We start from the raw sequence: 13268 nt of genomic DNA on the forward strand, positions 1-13268 counted from the left end.
TTGATTCCATTGTTTTGTCTCTAATTTTTGTTTTAATTTTTATAGTATTATTTACTTTTGTTGTTAAAGTAGTTTCTTTTACGTTATATATACGCACGATGATCGAAAGAAAGAAATATCTAATTGACATGACTACTTCCTATATATATGAATTTCATTAGAACTGAGAAAAATATGTGAAAAGGTCAATTATTTTTTTATTAAATTAGTATTAATTTTGATTCGATTTTGGAAATTGTGTTTGCAAGCGGAGAATGCTAAATACTAATAGTCTGTTTGTTTGTCTTGATCCACCAGCATGCTGCATCTCTATTTCCTTTGTTGGAACTCCTTCCAACATTACTTCTCGTATTTCTGATTATTTGAACAATCTTCGATGCCCTACTATGTCTGATTATAGATGGTATTAAGATGTTTTTCTTTCCCGTGTTATGATGAGGTCTAATAGCCAAAAGCCTTATTGGAAAGAAAAGTTTATTGATGGATTGCCCTCATTATTTGCTCACAAGGTTAAAGATGAATTGATCAGTACTGACACTGGTCTTATTGATTTTGAAAGGTTAACCTACGGAGATTTATTCTCCACAGTGAAAAAACTTGGCATTAAGATGTGCATCGATTAAAAAATGATCCGACAGCAGCTTAAGAACGCCAAGAAAGCTAAATATGAAATGAGAAATTTCTGTGAACAATTTGGTTTGCCTCCTATTGCTCATTCAAAGAAGCATAAGAAGAAAACCAGAAAAGATTTCGCGAAATCTTCCCCTCCATATTACAACAGAGCTAAGACAAGAAAATTTGACAGACCTAAATTTTCTAAAACTCCCAAACGGAGTAAAAGCTCTAAATTTGAAAAATATTTTTCAAAAGATAAGTGTTTTAATTGTGGAGAAGCAGGACACTATGCTGACAAATGCCCTAAACCTCCCAAAAAGATTAAACAAGAGATTAATGCTTTAAACATCAAGGACGATGAAAAGCAAAAGATTTTCAGAATTTTCCAAAACAATGGGTTTTCTGATTATTCTTCCAATGATGATCTTCAATCCTCTTCGGATTCTGATTATCATTCTGATTCTTCTGTTTATGAAAATTGTTATAAATTTGAGAACTGTGCCGGTTCTTGCTGCAACACAAAAACCTGTTCAATGATGTCCAAATCAGAAGAACAAGAAGATTTGCTTTTAACTTTGATTTCAAAAATTGATAATCCTGAGTTAAAAGAAGAGTATCTTAAAAAACTTAAGAAACTCATGATAAAAGGTTTTGAAAAACCAGCTACTTCCAAGATCTCTCTTGAAGACACTTTGAAACGTTTTTCAAACCCGAAAAACAAAGTGCTTACTGTCTCAGAATTGCAGCATGAGATCAGTAACATCAAGAAAGATATTGTGAAATTGCAGACTGACCTGCAAGCTGTGAAAACTGAAAACAAAGATTTACAACAACAACTTCTGCTGTTAAATCTTAACAAATGTTTTCCAGAAAGTGCTTCCAGTAACGAAGACACTAAAATTTATGAGCATGATGATGAGGCTGAATCCACCCATAAACCTCTCTCTGATGAGGTTAAGGTTGTCAGTATGATTTCTAAAGTTGTTCCTCCCAAATGGTATTCAAAAATTCATATCCGTATTTCTGATGAATATGTTTTTGATGCTATTGCTTTAATTGATTCTGGTTCTGACTTGAATTGCATTCAAGAAGATTTTGTTCCCAAAAAATATTTTGAACCTTCCACTCAAAGATTAAATTCTGCTAGTGGAAACAAGTTGCATATCAAGTATGAGCTCAGTAACATTCATATTTGTCAAAAGGATGTTCGCTTTCATACTTCTGCTGTTCTTGTTAAAAACATGAAAGAAAAAGTAATTCTTGGCATGCCTTTTCTTTCTTTGCTTTATCCACTTTCTGTTGACGAAATTGGTGTTTCAACTGTTAAGTTTGGGTCTAATATTCAGTTCCAATTTGTCTCCAAATTTGAAATTGATATTAATAGGTTGATTAATAGGTTTTCAGGATTAGAGTCTGATGAGTACCCTACTCCCATTAGGACTTTATCTTGTTTAAACACTCCCCCTGACGGTTGTGTTTTACCTACTGTTCATACCTGCACCCAGCACATGGCGCATATTATTATAACTGTTTCACTTTGCATCAAAATAATTTTAAAATTATTTTGTGATATTTTAAAGATTTTTGCATCTTTATTCCTGATTTCTTTCCTTTCGAAATTTTGCAGTGCCACCATGGCAGGCAAAAAAGATAAAGAGAAAGTTACTTCCAAGGCTCTGACCATCAAGTCAGAGTCTTCCATTGTTCCCACTGCTTCCCCATTGCCGTTTTCATCTGTTGCCCTAACCAACAGATTCACCCCTTTTTGTCCTGGTTCCCAGGTTTCATACTCCAGCACTCTTGCTGCCCCTTATGATCCCTTTGCGGATCCTTCCCAGAAACCCCCCGTCAAGTACGACCGGACGTCGTCAAAATACATGACCCTTCCCTACTCCCAAAATTTGTTTTTTGTTGAGTTAAATATGGCTTCCTCTTCCCTTACCCCCGGAGATATTGCCGTCTCCTATTTTCCCCCAAACTTTCATTGGATTCCTGAACATCCTTCGAAAAATTTGGCTTATTATTCTGCTATCCTGAAACAAACAGGTTCTGTTTTCTTCAAGGTCATCTCTGATAAGATTAACCCCCAGAAAACAATTTACCATAGTGTTGATTTCAAGAGAATTATTTCGGAAAAAGAATGGGGTAATCACCCTTCTGATTCCAGGTCCCTTAACGGGTTCAACATCCCCTGTAATTATTATGATTACGTGGATGCTTTTTTCAAATTCCTGCTTCATCAAACCTCGAAATTTGAACATTCTTGGTTTGTCAGTTTTGATAAAGAGTTCTGTGGTATCCTCCCTCTCTGGTTCTCCAGGTGGTGGAACCAATTTGGTTGTCTCCCTGATATTCTCCCCCTCCAACTTGTTGATACCTTTCAACTTTTCAAAGGTCATTACAAGGTTGATTCCTATGGAGCAAAGTTTTCAACTATGCTTCATTTTGTTAAAAAATTCAAGATTCCTTGGATTCTGAGATGGCAATACCTCCTCTCGGAAGACAAAATTCAAAGACACTGGTATATCAAATGGTGGGATAAATGCTCACTAAATGATTCCATTGTCCTTGCTGTTAAAGACATGGTTCACACTCCCAAGGCCCTTCCGGCCCCAAAGGCGTCTGCCCTGTCTAATTTGTTGATTCCACCCAGTGCGTTCTCCTCTCCAAAACGAGAAAAAGAAAGCTCCCCTGCTTCCTCCCATTCGGCTTCTTCAAGCTCTTCAAAGAAGAATTCTTCCAAGAAGAAAGAAATGATTGAAGCCTTGCTTGCTGCCCTGGATACCTTAGAAGATGACGAAGACGAGACGTCTAAACCGTCTGCTGATAAGCCCATCCAGGTTCCGCCATATTTTGAAGACTCACAGGACTACTACCCCTACCCAGGGGCGGAAGACATGTGATTTTTGGGCCCCTAACGGTCCTCAAAGCTCAACTTTATCTAGCCCCTCGAGTGGCTAGTTTTCTCAGATTTTCCCAAAACTGGTTCCATGACGGCCAGTATAGTTCAGTTCGACAGAGCTAGCCCCGAACGGCTGGTTTCAGATTGTTTGGTTCTCCTTGATCTTAGACGGATCACTGTTCTTTTATACTTGGAGTTACTGTGCAAAATCACTGTTCACTTTTACTGTTCATGTCCGGACGACACACGCAGGATTACTGTTCAGATGCACTGTTCACTCACTGTTCAAGATTTGTCCGCCGACACTACAGTGCCGACAATCTACTGTTCCAGATTGATGCTTTCACTGTTCAGACTGGCGCCAGACGTGCCATTACTGTTTACTTTTTACTGTTTGCTTTTGACTGCATGGACGCGGCTCATGATTGTAATTTACTGTTTTTACTTTTCTCAAGCCTATATAACGGGCTCCCCTCCCCCATTGTAAGGCAGAGGTTATTTGAGAGGTTCCTTGAAACACTCTATCCTCCAGCCATTCCCCTTCTGATTCTTCTTCTTATCCTTACTTCAGTAAGTCCTAACGCTTACTCTAGCAAAGGTTTGTTCCAACTATGCTTTATATATATATATATATATATATATATATATATAAATTTAGTTTTGTGCTTCGGATTCCATTTTGGGTCCTTAATTTTTGTAATAATTATTACTTCTATTCTACAAATAGATTTTTTTTTTTTTTTTTTTTTTTTAACGTTATTATGAGGAAGTACGGTTGAATAATAATAATAAAAAAAATCTATTTGACTGGACTTCTTCCATAAGACCTTACAAGTAATACTACAGTTCATAACCTCGTTAGATAGAACTCATCATTTTTTGCAACTCATCATTTGATAAAACATGGATTCGGCATGAAAGTTCCCAAACATGGATCCTCCCATGTTTATGACTGTTGCAACATAGAGGCATGAGCAACACAAATCGCATAAAACCAATGAAGTTGGTTTTGGGGTTGGGGAAATGAATGGATGAATGAAAAAAGTGCATTTTGGTGTATCTTTTGAGGAAAAGGAAATCTCTGCCTCAAGTTTTTTAAATTACTTGAGCCTTTTTTGACACTCCAAATTTGAAAAAAAAAAAAAAATCTCATTATGGGTGACTGACCACCCTAACATATGGGCGGTTGACCACCCTAACATAACACCGGGGGTGCATCACATCTGTCGTATTCCTTATCTAGGGACAAATAATGCCATTGTGCCAATACCCTCAATCTACAGAATAAAAATATAAGCATGTTGAGGTTTCATGGAGTTTCCACCAATTATTGGCATTCTACATAATTGATCACTTATATCTCAACTATTTTATTACCTGTCGAAGATTTTGACGGTCATGGGTATCAAGTGCCTTCACAATATTGTATGAAGTTGAGGATATATGCATAGTGGAAGGTGTCAATTAAGTAACCCCACAAACCGATTCATGTTTACCACATTCTATTTATATTTTAAATTTTAACAACATGTAAATTATTTAATCTAAAATGTATCAATGTAGGCTTAGTGCACCATACTTAATTTTCTTTTAAGGTGACAAAGGTTGTTTTATACGAAATTGATTTTTTTTAAGTTTATCACAGTTTAATGAAAAATATTGACTGAGGGTGTTAATCGTGATAGTGGCAATTGAAGGAGGTCAAATATCACTTCTAAAAAAATTAGAAGTATAAGCGCTAAAGAGATGTAAATTTAGGGAGGAAAGTATACTTTTGCCCTTTTTTTTTTTTCTTTTTTTTTAATCAATCTTAATATTACAAAAAAGTTTGTTGAAGTCAAAAATTTTCAACTTAATTTTTTTTTCTTCCCTATTTTGGTTAAAACACAATTTGACATATTATGTTGGGAGTAGATATGTCTCATGTTGATAATGAAACCTTTGAAACACTCTACCTTCAACATTTTGTACTAACAAATAATATTTTCAGAATAAGTGAAAACACTTTTCATAAACGCTTTTCAATTTTTTTTTTTTTTTCAATTATTAAGCAACACTTTCTCCGGATATAGTCCCACACAACACTTTTCACTTTTTCAAAAACACTTACCAAAACACAAAATCAAAAACAACTTTCGAAAATTTATATCAAACAAGTAATTTTTCTGTTTTCCATATCGAGAAGTGGCCATCTAGCTCTTCTATGCCGGCTGTTCCTGATATCAATAGTGAAGTACCATAACTAAATAACCATCTTGATATGACAACTTAATCATCATCCAAGGGATATATGTAAAAACCGAATGAGCTAGAACCCATTTACGCCAAAGTTCCATCAAAATTGCTCAGGCTAGTACCTCAGTACTGTGTATACGTACTACCAACAATTCTTGGTATACGCACTACTAACAATTCTCGGTCGTGTATTTGGAGTTTACTTTCCAGGTATAGGTCGAAAAAGCCCTGCCTCGGTGTCAAAAAAAAAAAAAAAATGCATACATTACAAACAATTCTAGATCATTAACCTCTGAAGAATGAGACAGCCACGCAAGCACAGTGCAATAGTACATACATGGTTTCTGATTCTGACAATTTCTTCTTAACTTCTTTCACCAAGCTGCAATTCCTTTTGTACCTCGAACCAAGATACCCTTAGTCCTCCAAACATGCTCCTCCACCAAATCCCTTTACTGGAGGGTGTGAATTACTGCTCAGATCAATAATTTTGTCAATAACTTTCACCCTTTAAAGCGACAGAAAGTGCAGGAAGGATACCATATTATAAAGGCACTTTTTCTATAAAAATAATTGTATTTCACTTTCACGACAAATGCATGAAAGAATACTAGCTAGTACCCGTACCCAAGTTCATGACTATTAGTGCTCAATGGTGAGTTTAATTCCTGTGATTGGCTACCAAATTCACATGATTCCTGCCCATATTTACTGGATTTGACAAGCCCTTCAAGCATAGATATAAAAATGACTTATCAAAAAAATGAAATATAGAAGTCATAATGACTGATTAAGAGTAAGGGGATGCAGTCTATGTAGCTGGAAATGGCGTACCAAAAAGGTAAACCCAATAAATAAGAAAAAAATAAAAGAGAAATTGCAGCTCAGAATTGAAAAGTCTACAAAAGGGCCTGAAAAACCAAAAGACAGTTGCACCAAATCCCACTGAAACAACATCCTGAGAAATCCCGATTTAATCTGTCCCACTGACCTCTCTTTGCCTTCAAACGCCATCTTAATTCTCTCCAACCATACACACCACATCAGAGAAGATGCTATAACTCTCCAAGCAACAAAGCCCCTCCCCTCCACCAAATTTACGATCCCCTGAAGCCAACAAGTCAACCATGGACTTGGGCATAACCCAAATGGACACTTGTGATGGAGACAACTAAAGACGAGATCACAAGCAACGACAATGAAGTAGCAAATGCTCCACTGTTTCACCACTTTTCTTACACATATAGAACCAGCTCAAAAGAGAATATTTGCCATCTCAATTATGCAGATTATCCATTGCAATATACATCCTAAAGGCACCATCCAAGTAACAATGATAACAATAAATTATTGCAAAAGGCAATAACAACACATATGAAACTGACTTTAATTATACCTCTTAACTAGTGGAAAAATTCTGAAGCCAAGATTGATAATAAATATCTATCAAGTAACTTGCTAGAATTATTGCAAAGTGATACCTAAATGGAAGCAGATATAGAAGGTAACTTAATAAATCAATTCCTGGGTTTAAACAAATCCCACGAGATGGATGAGAAAGCAATACAATGAAAAGAAAGGAGTTATCCCAAATTCTCAAAGAAGTGCAGGTGCTTATGCAGTACTGCATAAACATATATACGGGATCACCATTAGCCTTTTTGGAAGTTTCCTCTTATTTAACAATTCAATACAAGTGAAGGGGGGGATACAGCTCGTAAGTGGTAAACAGTGGCAAAACAATGTTCCCAATATGAGAACATTGCCAAATGGGTGAGAGAGAAGAACTGGAGAGGTAGGAAAACCTTCAAATTTGAGACTCAATTTTGAACTTCATACTTAAATGGTGCGTTCGTATCTAAATATAAATGGTGCGTTGGTATCTACATATAAATGGTGTGTTTGTATCTACATATAAATGGCGTGTTTGTATCTACACAAGAATTTGAGCAAGAATAGAAATAACAATAAAAACATTACATATTTTACAAATATAAAAGCAATAAAATTACCTCTTCACCTTAAATCAGACCTTATCTTCTTACTCTGCATCAATACATCCTGCCGGTGCACTCTACAGAACCACAAAAGCAACTCTTCTTTTTTATATTGCCATTTGAATCACGAACCTGATCTATCATGTAATTGTAATGGTAAGTCAGCTCTTGCAACGGAGGAATGTTTTCAGCGGCAAAAAGCATTATGTGAGGAATTCTTTTGTCCTCATAATCGTATAGGACATTTTGCGCATACAAATTGGGAGAACAACTGTGGTTGATGAATCTCCCCACATTGCCATACTCTGCCGCATCAATAGTGAAGCCACCATCCTCCACAACTTCACAGGAAGTTGGATGCACATCAGGCATAAGGGACGAGAGTCCATCCCAAAGAGAATTGTCATTGTAGTCATTCCCAATATCAAACAAATACTCATCATTACCGGTTCTTCGTTCAGCCTCCTTATCTTCAAGGAGCTCTCCTATATACTCACAAATAAAACTTCCTGAAGGAATCGAATTAAGGGATCTCACACCCCATCCCCTAGATTTGGTTTTAAAAATTTCAAGCTGAAATTTGATACCATGCTGGCTGACTCTATTATGGCAAGTAGAAGGGCACTTGCAAGAAGGACCACACTCATAGACGAGGGGCTTTGCTTCAACTATAGCCCCATTATAGTTAAATGGGATTTCTCCTCCGTTATTGACTGCACAGGAACATTTCTCAGAATCTGAGCATCCATTAATACAGTTACAACCCTTAGGAGGGAGAGGGTGGCACCAATGAGGATATATCATGCTGGTAATGTATTTAAATGGTGCAGGTTTCTCATCATCTATGGTGTTCACAACACAAATGGGAGTCGACTCCTTCCCTTGTGAGATATCATCCACACAGAGACCCTCCCTTACTTTGAATTTCTTGGACTTTTTGACTTCTTTCCAAGCAAGCTCTGGTTGATCTGGAATTCTGTCCAACTGAAACTTGAAAACCAGCTTACCACGTGGCCCCAAATCCTGCCAACATTTCACCACCAGATATAGCCCATCATAGATATATGTTTTTCCATTTGAGGACTCAGAGCCACGGATCACCCTAACAGGATTCCTTTTATGCATGCTATTCTTCAAAGCAAGGTTTCCCCGTTCAAGTTTCTGATCTTCGGGTTCTTTATCAGTATTCATCACATTTCCTCCCTGGCCTGTATATGTCAAGGAATCTGAATTATCCAAATCATCAAAATAGCCCCCAGACGATACAATGCTAATTGCAAGGATCTCCCCATCATGCTTCATAAAATCTATTCCAGCCATACTTGGGCGATGAAGGCCAATAATATTAAGCTCCATCCTGTAATGAAACTCATCACCAACTTCAACTCCTGGGACAGAACCCAAGATTTTTTCACCAGTGTTAACATCTTTACCTTTCTTCTTAAGAATCTTTGATGCTTTTTGATCAACCCTCCTATTATGTTTTCTTTGTTCCTTTGACTTTCCTTCTTCTTCCTGCAAAAGCTTCCTACAGACAGCTTGGAACAGCCGCAGTGTCTCCCTCACTTTGTTTCTGGTAATTGCATCACTGTTGTGACTTTGACCACTTATACTCATTCCAATGGGTGGAAGGTTTACACCAAAACTACATGGTTCTGGAGGCATATGAAAGTCTAAATATTCATCATCCTTCTTAGGAGAATCCTCCTTGTCCCTAACAACAACAATTTGACTCATACCTTGTTTAGCAGTGTTTCTTGAAATAGATGATTTCTCCTTTTTAGGCTTTACTCCAAAAACTTTTGCTTCATCCTTTGTCCTGACAGCAGATTTATGTTTTCCAAGCTCTAGAAAACGATATTTCTTTTCTTTACCTTCACTTGCAATGCCAGTTGGGTATGGTTTATAGGCCCCTTTCCCACGCCTCCAAGGACAATTTGGGGCAGCCATCAGACCCAGAACCACGACCCTGTCCAACACAGGCTCCTGGTACACCTTAATCTCAGAAGACCTTTCAAATCCATCTTGGTTCCTGATTTTTTTAGTAGCATGCCCATCAGATTCAGCTCCAACTTTGTCTCCATTTATCACAGAAACAATCCCCTGAAATTTGCTCTTCTGTGCATCTGTATTTTGAACATCCTCTCCCATTCGCTTCAAGTCAGCTTTTTCAGTGTCTTCCAATGGCCTGTCACCCATATCAGACTTCTCTTGACCCAAACTCCTATTCTTAGGAGAAGTAAGCACTTTCACACTCCCTACCTTACTAAGATTTGGGGCGTTCCTTACACACAAGGGAGGGAAGTCTCGGATGGCTGAAACTTTTCTTCGTGGAGGATACTTTTTAGCCATAGTCTTCCTCAAACCATTGCCATTGGGAACAACACTGGGAGCACCAGAGGATGAGCAGCATTTAGAACCACTTGGCAAAAACATCTCTTCCTTTGAAGCGGAAGCACCCACCAAATGTAAATCCTTTGACAAATCACAGGCTGCATCTTCTACACCATTTACAGGTTCACTCAACCCTGCATTGTTCAAAGCTTCCAAAGCTGGAGACTGCATTTTTACAGGTTCAGCATTCACAGATTCAAGTCCATTCACCTCATCAGATGAAAAAACCACTTTTTCTTCCTTTGATGTCAAAACATTTTTTCCCTCCAGCATCTCTGTAGACTGGATTCGTGGAGCAAATGGTCCACATCTTGGTGGAATGTCACCAACAGCAGAAACTTTGCTCTCTAAACCCTTTACAGGTTCACTCAACTCTGCATTGTTCAAAGCTTCCAAAACTGGTGACTGCATTTTTACAGGTTCAGCATTCACAGATTCAAGTCCACTCACCTGATCAGATGAAACGACCACTTCTTTTTCCTTTGATTTCAAAACATTTTTTTCCTCAAGCATCTCTGTAGACTGGATTCGTGGAACAAATGGTCCACACTCTGGTGGAAATTCCCCAGTAGCAAAAACTTTGCACTCTAAACCATTTACATGTTCACTCAACCCTGCATTGTTCAAAGCTTCCAAAGCTGGTGACTGCATTTTTACAGGTTCAGCATTCACAGATTCAAGTCCACTCACCTTATCAGATGAAACGACCACTTCTTCCTTTGATGTCGAAACATTTTTTCGCTCAAGCATATCTGTAGACTGGATTTGTGGAGGAAATGGTGGAAAGTCACGAACCGCATAAACTTTGCGCCTCTTATACTTTGGTGGACTAGTACGAAAAGAACAATCACTGTTCTCCATTGCCGATTTTCTCAATCTTCCTTCAGAATGACTAGCATTTACTGATGTAACTTTTCTAAGAGACTCTGAATGCAGCTTATTGTCCATAACCCCCATTCGAACTTCCAAAACAAATCAAAACAGCACTCTAAAGCAATCCAGAAACCAAATAAGTATCAGTAAAGCATACTAATTCCAAAGATTAAACAACAAATGAATATGACATTTTGCTTGTAGACAAGACAACCAGAAAACAAAGGAGAACTCGAACTCTTATATTTTGGTTTCTCAGGTCATACCAAAACACTAAACACACAGGAATTTAAAAAGAAAAGAAACCCCCATCCAGAACATATAACACTGCTTACAAAATTAAACCAAAGTTCCACCGGCAAAATAACCCTTCCCTTCTTCTAGTGACTTACCAAACCGCAGAGAAAATTAAAACAAAAATAACATTCAGGATTTCTTTAAAACATTGTGTCCCCAGATCCAAAAAATGAAAAATCTACCAACATTCAGAAACTTAATTATCCTCCTTCCCAACAATTTCCAAATAATCAAAACATATATGAAAGATATAACTGTTTGTATTCAGCCAAAACTAGGTGAGGAACTAAATGCTTGGAGTATTAACTGTTTAAGAACCGTACACCAAATTTTCAGCATATTAAGAGAAAACAGAAATGGAGATTAATCCTTAAATTCGCATCAAATTTGAAGTAAAATTACTGCTATTAAATTTTTTTTTTTTTTTTAAAAAAAAAAAAACCTGAAAGTCTCCATGCAATAAAAGCTTTTAAGAGATTAGTGTCCCACAGACATACCAATCGGGAAAAATCAAGAAGAGGAAAGAAGACGAACCATGGACGTATAGTTGACCAGTGATTTTCAGAGTAATCAACAGCTCGTAATGATTGGAACCCGATGAAAAATGTTGGAGATTTAAACTGCAATCCGAAGTGCTCGCATGAACTGAGCAAAATTAGGTTTTCTTTAACCACAGAAAGGGGAAGGCAAGGAACCTTGAACCGAGAAAAATAATCAGAATGAGATTTAAGGGTGAGATCGTTGTTCTGTATATGCAAAACGACGCCGTTAAAGTGTTTCCAGGTTCTAAATCGATACCGTTTTGTACAGGCAGAGAAACAGGCATTGCAGTACCCCTCTGTCCATTTCAGTCAAAAATTTAATTTGTTTTTAAATGGTTTTTCTATATCGGTATTTATTATTATTTTTAAATATAATGAATATTGTATTAATAAAAATGAGGAATAAATATGGTGAAATTTCACTATTTAATTTGAAATCAATGGTTAGTTAGTATTTAAGAAATTATTCACTCAAAAAAAAAAAAAAAAGAAGAAATTATACATTGTATAATATCTTCAGAATTATTGAAGATTATGATGGCAGAAAAGGTGGGAATGTTTGTTTATATCTTTTGAAAGTTATTTATTTTTGTTTGGAAAAATGTTTTGATATGTCATAAATGTAAATTTTTTAAATAGTTGTTTATTAATATGTTTGTTTTAATAACAGAAAAAAAAAATATATATATATATATATATAAAACAAAGATTTTAACAAATGCAAAATCTACTACTTTCAATATCAATGGTTGTTATGAAAGATGAAAAAAAACATCATATATCTCTATCGTAACGTGTTTCAAGAAGAAGGAAAAGGGGAAGGAGGATTCAATCCATTGATCTTTGCTTCTTGAGACATGATGCTACTATTATATCCTTATAAAAACTCGCACTGTTATATCCTTATATCCTTATCCTTGAGACGTGGTGCTACTGTTATATCCTTATATATTCATCATTACAGTTTACATCTCTTGTCCAAACTACATATCTTAGATACATAGCAACAGACACTATTGCCATATACAAAGGGCACATATGTCATCCAAATACATCTGATCAGGATAACATTACAATCCGTTGGATCCAAAACTGTACAAGCCGAAAGGAAACCCTAAGGATCGAGCCTACCTCTCCTACTCTGGTCCCTCTTCTGCTGCGACAACTGTAATTTCTGTAAAACAAAGTATTATAAGTAAAACTGTGAGCTCATGAGTATATGATACTAAAACTTTCTAACCAAATATGAATTTCTCTATACTTGAATTGTAATGAGAGAGGGTTTTATTCTTTAAAAGTGAAAACTAGTATGATGTAATGAAAACTAAACTGACATATACTAGTTGTTCTGAAATGCTTTGCATAGTAACTACTGAAGACTCTACTAACAAAATACTAGTTGTTCTTGAAATG

The 13268-nt window shown here is 36.5% G+C and overlaps 1 protein-coding gene across 3 annotated transcripts; it reads right to left on the reverse strand.

Moving 5' to 3' along the window:
* Positions 1–5755: 5755 nt before the first annotated feature.
* LOC132190494 (histone-lysine N-methyltransferase, H3 lysine-9 specific SUVH6-like) lies at positions 5756–12129 on the reverse strand. 3 transcript variants are annotated; one of them, XR_015911517.1, is made up of 4 exons: positions 11848–12129; positions 7765–11131; positions 6090–6224; positions 5756–5980 (listed from the first exon to the last, which is right to left on the reverse strand). XR_015911517.1 is itself a non-coding variant. In XM_088513674.1 (3 exons), exon 2 carries the CDS (start codon positions 11098–11100, stop codon positions 7804–7806), a length of 3297 nt encoding a protein of 1098 aa, XP_088369800.1. In that variant the 5' UTR covers positions 11101–11131; positions 11848–12129; the 3' UTR covers positions 5987–6224; positions 7773–7803. The 3 variants fall into 3 exon arrangements, 2 of the variants coding, with proteins under 2 accessions (XP_088369800.1, XP_088369799.1); XM_088513674.1 differs by lacking the exon at positions 5756–5980 and having other exon boundaries at positions 5987–6224; positions 7773–11131; XM_088513673.1 differs by lacking the exon at positions 5756–5980 and having other exon boundaries at positions 5987–6224.
* Between the last annotated feature and the right edge of the window lie 1139 nt (positions 12130–13268).

Source organism: Corylus avellana, chromosome 2 (genome assembly GCF_965113065.1).
Source record: "Corylus avellana chromosome 2, dhCorAvel1.hap1.2, whole genome shotgun sequence".
Lineage (NCBI taxonomy): Eukaryota > Viridiplantae > Streptophyta > Magnoliopsida > Fagales > Betulaceae > Corylus > Corylus avellana.